The 12298-nt window shown below is 46.8% G+C and overlaps 5 protein-coding genes and 1 pseudogene across 5 annotated transcripts; 1 reads left to right on the top strand and 5 right to left on the bottom strand.

The window, feature by feature from the left end:
* Positions 1-38: 38 nt before the first annotated feature.
* On the bottom strand, positions 39-488 carry LOC143023186 (nucleotide-binding protein Tgr7_0722-like). Its single transcript, XM_076181706.1, has one exon. It carries the CDS (start codon positions 486-488, stop codon positions 39-41), a length of 450 nt encoding a protein of 149 aa, XP_076037821.1.
* Positions 489-840: 352 nt separating this feature from the next.
* Positions 841-1296, bottom strand: LOC143023185 (nitrogen regulatory protein-like). The gene has a single exon (XM_076181705.1). It carries the CDS (start codon positions 1294-1296, stop codon positions 841-843), a length of 456 nt encoding a protein of 151 aa, XP_076037820.1.
* Positions 1297-1890: 594 nt separating this feature from the next.
* On the bottom strand, positions 1891-2536 carry LOC143023184 (RNA polymerase sigma-54 factor-like). Its single transcript, XM_076181704.1, has 2 exons — positions 2186-2536; positions 1891-2091 (listed from the first exon to the last, which is right to left on the bottom strand). The coding sequence occupies exons 1-2, from the start codon at positions 2534-2536 to the stop codon at positions 1891-1893; spliced, it is 552 nt and encodes a 183-aa protein (XP_076037819.1).
* Positions 2537-3395: 859 nt separating this feature from the next.
* Positions 3396-4637, bottom strand: LOC143023183 (lipopolysaccharide export system ATP-binding protein LptB-like; annotated as a pseudogene).
* Positions 4638-5765: 1128 nt separating this feature from the next.
* Positions 5766-6388, bottom strand: LOC143023182 (arabinose 5-phosphate isomerase KdsD-like). Its single transcript, XM_076181703.1, has 2 exons — positions 6298-6388; positions 5766-6184 (listed from the first exon to the last, which is right to left on the bottom strand). The coding sequence occupies exons 1-2, from the start codon at positions 6386-6388 to the stop codon at positions 5766-5768; spliced, it is 510 nt and encodes a 169-aa protein (XP_076037818.1).
* Positions 6389-11619: 5231 nt separating this feature from the next.
* On the top strand, positions 11620-12138 carry LOC143023181 (2-C-methyl-D-erythritol 4-phosphate cytidylyltransferase-like). The gene has a single exon (XM_076181701.1). The coding sequence runs from the start codon at positions 11620-11622 to the stop codon at positions 12136-12138; it is 519 nt and encodes a 172-aa protein (XP_076037816.1).
* The last annotated feature ends 160 nt before the right edge of the window (positions 12139-12298 follow it).

Here is a 12298-nt window from a genome sequence, read left to right as displayed (position 1 = left end):
ATACTTCATTATTTTGCCTGAAATATTCGGCCAATTTATCAATCAGGTAAACTGAGCGATGATGCCCGCCGGTGCAGCCAATGGAGAGTGTGAGGTAGGCACGTTGGTTTTCCACAAAATGAGGCAATCCAGTCTTCCAGAAACTTGCGAATATCCTCATACATTTTTTGCACTAGCGGCTGTGAGTCTAACCATTTTGAAACGGCTTCTTCTTGGCCGGATTTGATCCGTAGTGCAGGGACCCAGTAAGGATTAGGCAGGCAGCGCACGTCAAAAATAAAGTCAGAATCGCGCGGTGCACCGTACTTGAAGCCAAATGATTGAAAAGATAGTGACAGCTGTTTTTCTGATAGCACACAGATGCGCTTTTTGATCATGGACGCCAGCTGATAGATGTCAGTCGTGCTCGTCTCCAATTGCAAATCAGCAATCGAGCGCACCACTTTCAGCAGTTCATATTCAGCATGGATCGCCGCACTCAATCCCATGGTTGGGGTAGAAAGAGGGTGCTTGCGCCGTGTTTCATCATAGCGCTTAAAAATTATGCCTTTAGAGGCGTAAAGGTATACCAAGTCCGTACGGAAGCGTTCCTTAAGGTTTTAACGATGGCCGGCAAGGCTGCTAGCTCATTGGTGCCACTTCGCACATCAATCCCAATAGCCACTTTTTCTTTAGTGCAAACCCATTCATTACTGAATAAGGATTCCAGCATATTCAATGGCAGGTTATCGATACAGTAATAATCCTGATCTTCCAGTGTATTCAGTGCTTGGGATTTTCCAGCACCGGACATGCCGCTGATGATGACTACATGCATGGGTCAGGCCGCCTTGTCTTGAATTAACAGGTTTTCAAAGTAATTAATGGCAATCTCAGGCTCAGATGTTTCAGCAAGCTCTTCGGCGACAGGTCGGGAGAGGAGATGCGCATCATGAGGCTGGAGATCATTTCAGAGTAGCGTTGGGAGGTGCTTTCCGGCAATAGAAGTGCTAAAAACACAGAAACCGATTCTTTATCAGGGCTTTCAATGGCGATGCCATTTTTCAGGATGAGTAGTGCTGCATAGGGTTGAGTAATGTCGGCTCTGGCACGAGGGAGTGCCACGCCACCGCCGATGGCAGTACATCCAAGCTTTTCCCGTTCAATCAAGAGATCAAAAATATCATCTTGGCTAAGTTGGCTCTGCTTGTGGGAGAGGAGTTCAGCTAATGTGTCAAACACACGCTTTTTGCTTTCGAGCTCCTGAACGAACAAAGTTCGCTCAGGGCTCAATAGGGAGTTAATTTCACTCAACATAGTGAGTTTCCGCAGTAGGGGTTTACTCCGCAATAATATTACGGTGGCTACCTTCCTGTCGATGTTTGCTGGTGATTTTTTCTTTGTGCTTCAGAATTTGGCGATCCAGCTTGTCCGCCAGGGAGTCAATTGCCGCGTACATATCTTCATTGATTGCATCTGCAAACAAATGGTTACCACTGACCAGAATAGATGCTTCAGCTTTGTGTTGGAGCTTCTGGACCTCAAGAATCACATGGATATTCAGCACCTGGTCGTAATGACGGGTGAGACGCTTGGTCTTTTCTTGAATGTAATTGCTCAGAGAAGGAGTAATCTCAATGTGATGACCGGTAATATTCAATTGCATACTAATTGTCTCCGTTTTGAGTTGCAGTTAGCGGAACCGTCAAAAGGATGATTCCACTCTCGCAGGGCGGCTATTCCATATTCACGATAGTGCTTTACGATCGTGCGATGAGGGAATAGCTAATGCCTCACGATATTTGGCGACAGTGCGTCGCGCTACGTTGATTCCCTGCTCATTAAGCAGGTTCGTCAATTTGTTGTCACTGTAAGGTTTTCTGGGGTTTTCCGAGGTGATAATTTTTTTGATCATGGCCGGATAGCGGTGGCTGAGCATTCGCCGCCAGCTTCAGTATTTACGTGACTTGAGAAGAAGAATTTAAATTCATAAATGCCTCGGGTGTATGCAGGTATTTTTTGGTGGTGACCCTGGAAATAGTGGACTCGTGCAAGTCTAATTGCTCGGCCAAGTCCCTTCAGAACCATAGGTTTCATGGCTTCTTCACCATACTGTAGAAACGCCATCTGGCGTTCAACAATTGCATGGGCAACGTTGAGTATGGTTGTATTTCTGTTTTTCTAGACTCTTAATAAACCACCTCGCCTGTTGGAGATTATTTTTAATGTAGTCCGCTGCCGCCTTATCGGTACGACTATCAGAAACCAGCTCTGCGTAGCTGTCATTAACCTGTATCGCGGGAAGCGTTTCAGAGTTATGGGTGACAAGCCAGCGGCCCTTTACCTTTTTGACGTAAACGTCGGGCTTAATATAGTCCACATCGCCCTGACTAAAACGACCTGCCGGGTTAGGGTCCAGAGTCTTAACTAGGTCAATGAGTGTGTCGAGCTGATCACTATTTAACCTAATCTGTTTCTTAATACTTTTATAGTCCCGTTTAGCAAGTAAGTCCAGATCTTTTTCTAGCAACTGTTGGGCTTTTTTTCTTAAGTGCATGATTTGGATAGGTAAAATTAAATTGTAGCCACAAACTTTGGCCTAAATCACGTGCGCCAACACCCACTGGGTCGAGGTGTTGAATGAATCTTAGAACGGCTTCGACTTCATCCAATTCAATTGGGGAGTTCGGCTTCAAGCGCTTCCAGAATCTGCTCAGGCGGCTCAGTGAGTAGGCCATCATCCCCAATGTAGTCGATTATTAAATGTGCAATTTGCTTGTCGATTGAGCTTAGGTTGCTCATGTCGATTTGCCAGACTAAGTGCTCACGTAAGCCTTCACTTTCTGAGTGCAACTTCTCAATGTAGTCAGAGGCGCTTTCGCCTTCGGTATGCTGGTTTTCCACTCAGTATCGTAAGTGTCATCCCACTGTGAGTCAGTGCTGAGTTCTTCCGGAATAGTTTCGCTCAAACTGCTCTCAGAACTATGTTCTGCAATATCTGGATCGCGTTCAGTCTCGTTACTTAAATTGCTCTCCGAATCCTCTTGTCTTTCCAGCAGAGGATTAGTCTCCAGTACGTTCTGAATTTCTTGTTCCAGTTCGAGAGAAGAGAGTTGCAGCATTTTGATTGCTTGCTGCAATTGCGGAGTCATGGACAGGCTCTGTCCAAGTTTGAGGTGGATTCCTTGTTTCAGCATATTTTTATAATTGTCTTTTTGCTGACCGCGGTCAATCCCGTGAGCACAATTTCCTCTACTTTACCAAATAGTAGAAAATACATGGACGCAGGCTGCCGAAGTGGGTTTGTGAGGCAACTTCCTTTAGTTAAAATCAGCATATCATGATGTCGTTCAAGATAGTGCGGTTCCCGATTGGTGGTCGTTGAGTTGAGCAGTCTGGCTAATAATTATTGCTGTTTACAGCTTGAAATCTTCGCCAAGATAGATTTCGCGCGCTTGGCGATTGGCTAGAACGTCCTGCGGTGTTCCTTGAGTCAGAATAGTGCCGTTACCTAAGATATAAGCACGATCACAGATTGCCAAGGGTTTCACGCACGTTATGATCGGTAATGAGTACGCCAATGCCTCGTTGCTTAAGGTGGCTGACAATCTTCTGGATTTCAATCACAGAGATTGGGTCAACCCCGGCAAAGGGCTCATCCAGTAGAATAAACGCAGGTTCGGTTGCCAGTGCTCGTGCAATTTCAACGCGCCGACGTTCACCGCCTGACAAGCTAATGCCTAAGCTATCACGAATGTGGGTAATCTGGAATTCTTCCAGCAAACTTTCCATCTTTTCGTGTCGATCTCGACGGCTCATTCCTTTGCGGGGTTTGCAGGATGGCCATAATGTTGTCTTGCACTGAGAGCTTGCGAAAGACGCTGGCTTCTTGAGCCAGATAACCAACTCCGTGTCGTGCGCGTTGATGCATCGACTTTTGAGTCAAGGTCGGCATCATTCAGTGTGATAGTGCCGCGATCAATACCCACCAAGCCCACAATCATATAGAAGCAGGTTGTTTTACCTGCACCATTAGGGCCCAGCAGGCCAACTACTTCGGCGCTGTTTACCTGCAGAGAAAATCCCTGCAGAATATTACGCTTACCGTAGCTCTTATGCAGGCCGTTTGCTGCCAGTACACTCAAGTTGATAACCTGCTTATTTAACTTTATTCGTTGGGTAGAAAATAGCGCTAACACGGCCTTTGGGATCAGGTCGTTTGCCTTCAACTCTCGCCTAAACCTGCTTTTAATTCGCCGGTACGTGTCGAGTATTCAATGTGCTCGCTGCTAAACTTGTCATTTTTGTGCTAACTCGGCATCGCCATCTAAAAATAAGCGCTTTTCTTCAACTTGATAACGAATCAGCCGAGCCTGACCTTTGGCTACTTTACCGTCATCCATGGTCTGTTGAAATTGGACTGGGTTGCCTTTAGCCGTGATGGTGCGAATGGTGTTATTAGGTGCCTGAATCACAATTTCCCAAGCTCTAAGCTGTAGGCTTCCCTGAATAATGACCACGTTGCCGCTGTAAGTCGCTAAACCTTTAGACTTATTAAACACCACATTATCAGCATTAATCCGCACGGGTTGTGTAACGTCATTTTTTAGGGCCATCGAAGGGGCGCTGGCAATCAGTAATGCCAGAATCAGAGGCATCCTACGGAGTGGGTTGATAATCTGCTTGTACATTAGAATGGATCCTTAGTTCCTGTTCATTCAAACTGGTTTCAAAGCCAGTCCCGTGGATGGTGCCCTGAGCTGTTACTAGATCAATCTCTGCATCTGATGAAAATATTCTGGCGGAGGGGATCGTAAGTCAGATCTCTGGTTGTTAGTGTGAATTCAGGTGAGCCGTTAAATTCGGGTTTATGCACGCGAATAGCCCCTGTTAATGCAATGTTACCATCTTTAGATTGTTGTAAGGCATTTTCTGCATTCAAGGTCCACTGTTTCACCTTGGGCAGAGCTTACTTCAATATTGGGTTGGTAAACCTCACTGCCACCACTTGCTTGTTTGTGTATTAAATGTTGTCCACTCAAGCGATACCGGACTTGGCCTGAAGCGCCAATATTCGTCAAGTGAAGTCATTTAAATAATAATCAATTCGTGATTCACTCGGTGTATTTGTTGTAAATTCTGACAGTTCTTTCCAGGACAGGTTCACCCAAGTACCGACAGCCGCAACTGCCAATACGATAAAGAATAAGATGCGACCGAGTAATTTCATTAATTACACGATACCGGCTTTTAGCAGGTCATGCATATGAATGACACCGACGGCTTGGTTTTGAGCATCCACGACGGGCAGCACGGTAATTTTGTGCTTTTGCATCATCGTCAGCGCTTCCATTGCCAATGCGTCTGGAATGATTCGAAAGCAGCCTTTGACCGTTATGTCTGACAACTTTGACTGTCTTAGGTCGATGCCTGCTTCAAATGCACGACGTAAATCACCATCGGTAAAGATGCTGATCAGTTGTCGATTATTGTCGGTGACTAAAGTGGCACCTAGCTGCTTGCCCGTCATCACCAAAATCGCTTTTTCCAGCGTTTCATCCGGGTGGACTGAGGCATTTCTTCGCCGCTATGCATTAAATCTTGTACCATAATGCTCAGGCGCTTTCCGAGACGGCCTGCGGGATGAGAGCGAGCAAAGTCCTCTGGCGTGAAGGAGCGAGCTTTTAACAAGGTAATCGCTATGGCATCACCCATAACCAAAGTAGCGGTAGTGCTCGAAGTTGGTGCCAAATCATGGGGGCAGGCTTCTTTTTCAAACACTGATATTAATGTGAAAGTGCGACAAACTTAGCAAGTATTGAGTCAGGGTTTCCCGTCATGGCGATTAGCTGTGTACCCTGGTTCTTAACAACCGAACACAAGGTCACTAACTCAACCGTTGTGCCTGAGTTAGAAATTGGAATAACCACATCGGCCGCTGTAATCATACCCAAGTCGCCATGCAAGGCTTCACTCGGGTGAACAAAGAATGCAGGGGTGCCGGTGCTTGCCAGCGTTGCAGCAATTTTATGGCCAATATGACCAGACTTTCCCATGCCAGTTACGATAACGCGGCCTTCACATTTTAAGATGCTTTGGCAGGCCTCTGCAAAATTGTCATCAATGCGCTCAAGGAGTGCCTGTATGGCAGCTGTTTCATCAACAATAACTTGTCGTGCATTGCTGATGAGGTCCTGCTGTAGAGCTGGAGTTAAGTCGGTCAATTTAAGTATCCTTTCTTATTATTAATCGTCGCTGATTACTGTTGATAGTAAAGCAGAACTTGGTAGGCGACAAATATTGATAAAAATAAAGCACCACGACTGCGAGTAATTTGGTATCGCGATCGTGAAAACAAGCCATAGCTAAAATAATTAACAATAGCGTCAAGCCAATCATTAATCGGCATATCACGGCTTAAGACGCCATCAGGTACTAAGCCCGGATCAATCAGTGCCGGAATCGCTAAGACGCCTAAGTTATTGAATAGGTTAGAACCAACAATATTACCAATCGCCAGATCAGTGTCGCCCTTACGTGCACTTGAAATACTGGCAGCCAATTCGGGTAAGCTGGTACCGATTGCGACAATGGTCAAACCAATCACTAAGTCGCTTACCCCAAACGCTACTGCAATACCACTAGCACCCCAAACTAAGGCTTTAGAGCTAGCCAATAGCAGTACCAAGCCGACAACCGTCCAGAGTATTGCCTTGTTCATTGGTAATTCATCTGGCAGGTCGTCCATCGACTCTTCCAGGTACTCATCACCAGGAGATGTGCTTGTTGCTGTTTGCTGGAGTAAGTGAGCCAGCCAAGCACTGCGGCTAAGCAGCCCGATTAAAATAACCCCATCCCAGAAGCCATGATAATGGTCAGCCATTAACAGCCAGCTTAACAAGCCTGCACATAAAATCAGTGGAAGTTCTTGTTTAACAATTTCTGAGCGTACCGGAAGGTTGGTCATTAATGCCAGTGACACCCAGTACTAAGCTGATGTTAGTGATGTTGGAGCCAATCGCATTTCCAATACCGATACCGGGGTTGCCTTCCAGTGCTGCAACAGCTGAAACCAGCATTTCAGGGGCTGATGTACCCAAGCCTACAATTAAAACACCGATGATGAACGGAGAGATACCCCAGTTTCTGGCAAGGTTAGCAGCACCATCAACAAAGCGGTCAGCGCTCCATACTAGTAAGATTAACCCAAGAATTATCGCGACTGAAAAGCTAAGCATGTTCAATTATCGTGTGGTTTAGAATGCGAGCGATTATACATAAGTTTGTTCGCTGACCAAGCCATCCGGATAATTTTAGCCAAAATGTGGCAAGCCTTTGGGGTGTTTCCAAAAAGCGGTGTGTGTGGTAGCATTCGCGGAATATTTTTTTGGTCTGGTACTTCGTGGTGTGGTGACACGTGTTCAGCCCATATTAATTCAAACTTTAATTCATTCAAGCAAGCTTGAGCAACAGTTTAGGGTATATTCAATGGCACGTTACATATTCGTCACCGGTGGTGTGGTTTCATCTCTTGGCAAGGGAATCGCAGGTGCTTCACTGGGCTCCATTCTGGAGGCGCGTGGTCTTAAAGTGACAATGATGAAACTTGACCCTTATATCAACGTCGACCCCGGTACGATGAGTCCGTTTCAACACGGTGAAGTGTTTGTCACCGAAGATGGTGCAGAGACGGATCTGGATTTGGGGCACTATGAGCGTTTTGTTGGTTTTAAAGCATCTAAGCTAAATAACTTTACGACTGGCCGCATTTATAGCGAAGTTATTCGTAAAGAGCGTCACGGTGAATACTTGGGCGCAACGGTTCAGGTCATTCCGCACATTACCGATGAGATCAAGCGCTGCGTAAGAGCCGCGGCTGGTGATGCGGATATTGCGGTGGTTGAAGTTGGTGGTACGGTTGGTGATATCGAGTCACTGCCATTCCTTGAAGCGCTCCGCCAGATGGGTGTGGAAGAGGGCAGTAATGCTTTGTTTATGCACCTGACCTTAGTGCCTTATTTGGCCGCTGCAGGTGAGCTTAAAACTAAGCCAACTCAGCACTCGGTTAAAGAGCTTCGTTCAATTGGTATTCAGCCAGATGTATTGCTATGCCGTAGCGAGCGTAAAATTCCGGATCATGAGCGTCGTCAAAATCGCCTTGTTTACCAATGTGCCAGAGGAAGCGGTTATCTCTGCCATGGATCTGGATAATATTTACAAAATTCCATTGTGGTATCATGCACAGAAATTGGATCAGATTGTGGCTCGCAAGCTTGGCTTGGAAAACTTGCCAGAGGCTGACTTAAGCGACTGGCGCAAAGTGATTAATGCCATGGAGTTCCCGGAAGCGGAAGTAACTGTGGCGATGGTAGGTAAGTATGTCGATCTGACGGAGTCTTACAAATCATTGAATGAAGCCTTAAGCCATGCCGGTATTCAAAACAGTGCTCGTGTTCGCATCTTGTATATTGACTCTGAGAAATTAGAGTCCGATGGACTTGAGCAGCTTGAGAATGTGGATGCCATTTTGGTTCCTGGTGGCTTTGGTATTCGTGGGGTTGAAGGTAAAATCAGCGCAGTGCGTTATGCTCGTGAAAATAAGATTCCTTATTTAGGTATCTGTCTGGGTATGCAGGTTGCTGTGATTGAATTTGCTCGCGATTGCGCCGGTTTAACTGCGGCACACAGTACTGAGTTTGTTGAAGACTCTGAAGAGCCAGTGATTGGCTTGATCACCGAGTGGATGAGCGAGACGGGTGAGCTTGAGACGCGTGATAGCGATTCAGATCTGGGCGGAACCATGCGTTTAGGTGGTCAGCGTTGTGAGCTTAAAGAAGGCTCTCTAGCAGCTAAAACCTATGGCAGCAGCTCAGTGGTTGAGCGTCATCGTCACCGTTACGAGTTCAACAACAAATACCGCGAAGTGTTGGAAAGCAAAGGACTGGTATTATCCGGTCTGTCTCAGGATGGTTCGTTGGTAGAAATGATTGAGCTGAAAGTGATCATCCTTGGTTTATGGCTTGTCAGTTCCACCCGGAATTTACATCGCGTCCGCGTGAAGGTCATCCGCTGTTTACCGGTTTCATTGGTGCGGCACTTGATCATCAGAAAAATAAAACAAATACGAAATAGGTGAGAGTATGCAGTTATGTGGTTATGAAGTTGGCGAACAACAGCCTTTTTTCCTGATCTCTGGGCCTTGTGTCGTAGAGTCAGAATTATTGACGCTTAAAATTGCGGAAGCAACTTAAAGAAATTACTGAGCGCTTGGGCGTGCCTTACATCTTTAAGGCCTCTTACGATAAAGCTAACCGCTCTTCGCATGACTCCTACCGCGGCCCTGGTATTTCAGAAGGTCTGCGTATTTTGGCTAAGGTTAAGTCGGAATTTGACTTGCCTGTGCTGACTGACATTCATGAAGACTCACCAATGGATGAAGTCGCTGAAGTAGCTGATGTGCTTCAGACGCCGGCATTTTTGTGCCGCCAGACCAACTTTATCCAAAATGTGGCTAAATTAGGTCGTCCGGTCAATATCAAGAAAGGCCAATTCCTCGCGCCATGGGACATGGGTAACGTGGTTAATAAGGCACGTGCAACGGGTAATGAGCAGATTATGGTCTGTGAGCGTGGCTACACCTTCGGTTACAATAATCTGGTTTCCGATATGCGGGGACTGGCAACCATGCGTGAAACCGGGTTGCCCGGTGGTATTTGATGCGACGCATTCCGTGCAATTGCCCGGTGGACAAGGTAATGCCTCCGGTGGTGAGCGTCAGCATGTGCCGGTATTGGCTCGTGCGGCAGTGGCTGCAGGTGTGTCTGGCTTATTTATGGAGTCACATCCAAACCCTGCAGAGGCGTTGAGTGATGGACCAAATTCTTGGCCGACGCATCGGATGGAAGAATTACTGAAAATTTTGCTGGATATTGATCGTGCGGTAAAAGCGGCTCCGTACCTTGAGCAAACCCTATAATTTTTTTGACTAACTGGTATAGCAAATGACTGATATTGCAAAAATTATTGCTCGTGAGATTGTTGATTCACGTGGAAAACCCAACGGTAGAAGCGGATGTTACGTTGAGTAATGGCGTTGTCGGACGGGCAGCTGTGCCGTCTGGAGCATCGACAGGTGCTCGTGAAGCCATTGAATTACGTGATGGTGCAGCGCGCTACTTAGGTAAAGGCGTACAAACAGCCGTTGCTAATGTAAATGGCGCGAAATCGCTCAGGCGATTGTTGGTATGGATGCAAATGATCAAGCAGCTTTAGATGCTAAGTTGATCGAGCTAGACGGCACTGACAACAAAGCCCGTTTAGGTGCAAATGCATTGTTGGCGGCTTCTTTGGCTGTTGCTCATGCTGCAGCGAATGACGCGGGTGTTGGTTTGTACCAGTACTTAGGTGGCGAGACGCAATACAAAATGCCAGTGCCAATGATGAACATCATCAACGGTGGTTCGCACGCTGACAACAGTGTTGATATGCAGGAATTCATGATTCTGCCTGTTGGCGCAACGAGCTTGGCAGAAGCCGTTCGTTACGGTGCTGAAGTATTCCATACGCTGAAAAAAGTACTGACTGAGAAAGGTCTGAATACAGCGGTTGGTGATGAAGGTGGTTTTGCACCGGACTTGTCTTCTAACGAAGAAGCCATTGAAGTTCTGGAAGCGATTAAGCGTGCCGGTTACGAGCCAGGAAAAGATATTTGTCTGGGTCTGGATTGTGCAAGTTCTGAGTACTACAAAAACGGTAAGTACGAGCTGGCTTCAGAAGGCAAGAGCTTTAGTGCTGCTGAAATGGTCGACTTCCTTGAAGTGTGGGTTGATAAGTACCCAATTATCAGTATCGAAGACGGTTTGGATGAAGCAGACTGGGATGGCTGGAAGTTGCTGACTGAGCGTTTAGGTAACAAAGTACAGCTAGTTGGTGATGATCTGTTTGTTACTAATCCTTCTATCTTCCAGGAAGGTATTGATAAGAACATTGCTAACTCAATCCTGATCAAGTTAAACCAGATTGGTACTTTGAGCGAGACGCTGGAAGCGATTCGTATGGCTCAGGCCGCGGGTTACACTGCAGTTATTTCTCACCGCTCTGGTGAGACTGAAGATGTAACGATTGCTGACTTGGCTGTTGCAACCAATGCTGGCCAAATCAAAACTGGCTCACTGTCTCGTTCAGACAGAGTAGCCAAGTACAACCAGCTGCTGAGAATCGAGCAGGAGCTGGGCGCTAATGCAAGTTTCGCAGGTGCTGCTGCGTTTCGTTACCTGAGTTAATAAGGATCTCTAACTCATGAAATACCTGATAACTGTTATGGCCATTTTGCTATTGCTGCTGGTGTCAAGCCTGTGGGTCGGTCATGGCAGTTATCCGGCTAAATGGCGTTTGGAAAAAGAAATCGCTGATATGAAAGCGCAGAATGAAAAGCAGGCTGCGCTTAATCGGCAAATTCGGGCGGAGCTGGATGATGCTCAGTCTGGAAATGATGCGGTGGAAGAGCGCGCCCGCAGTGAACTAGGCATGATTCGAAATCGGGAAACCTTCTTTGAAGTGATTCTCGATGTAAAGCCGACCACGCCCGTAGGTACGCTTGGAAGCAGAAGCACCTGTTGATACTGTCACGCTTACAGAATAATGAGCACATCATTATCGTCAGCTGATGAGGCGGTTTGGCTAGTCATTCCAGCCTCTGGCGTGGGCAAGCGGATGTCCGCTGAATGTCCCAAGCAGTATCTCAAGCTGCATGATAAAACCATCCTGGAACATACCATCTCGCGCTTTGCGCAATTGCCGCAATTACAGGGTGTTTTGATTGTTGTGAGCGAGGCTGATGAGTATTGGCCAGACTTGCAAACGACGCTTAAATATACCTTTCCTGATATTTTAATCATTAGCTGTTTCGGCGGTGCAGAGCGCTCCGATACCGTGGCTAATGGGCTTCGTTACCTTATTCAAGAGCAACAAATACCACCTGATAGCTGGGTAATGGTTCATGATGCCGCTCGGCCTTGTGTTCGATTGGGTGATATCCAGTCACTGCTGGCGATTCGTGGTGCCGGTGTTGTCGGTGGAATCCTTGCGACACCCGTTAGAGACACCATGAAGCGCTCGGAAGGCGAATACCAAGCAAATCACACTCACAGAAAGCCGTGAAAACCTATGGCATGCGCAAACTCCGCAATTTTTCGCTTAGCTGAACTGCGTGACGCACTGCATCAGGCTGAACTTGCTAATGCTGTGATTACGGATGAGGCCTCTGCAATGGAAGCGGTTGCCAAATCGGTGCTGTTGGTTGAGGGCTCGCGGATAATAT

This window comes from Oratosquilla oratoria, unplaced genomic scaffold (genome assembly GCF_046742065.1).
Source record: "Oratosquilla oratoria isolate Oo_2021 unplaced genomic scaffold, ASM4674206v1 SCAFFOLD45, whole genome shotgun sequence".
Taxonomy (NCBI): domain Eukaryota; kingdom Metazoa; phylum Arthropoda; class Malacostraca; order Stomatopoda; family Squillidae; genus Oratosquilla; species Oratosquilla oratoria.
The sequence above is the reverse complement of the archived record's forward strand: the minus strand, read 5'-3'. Positions and strand labels throughout refer to the sequence as shown.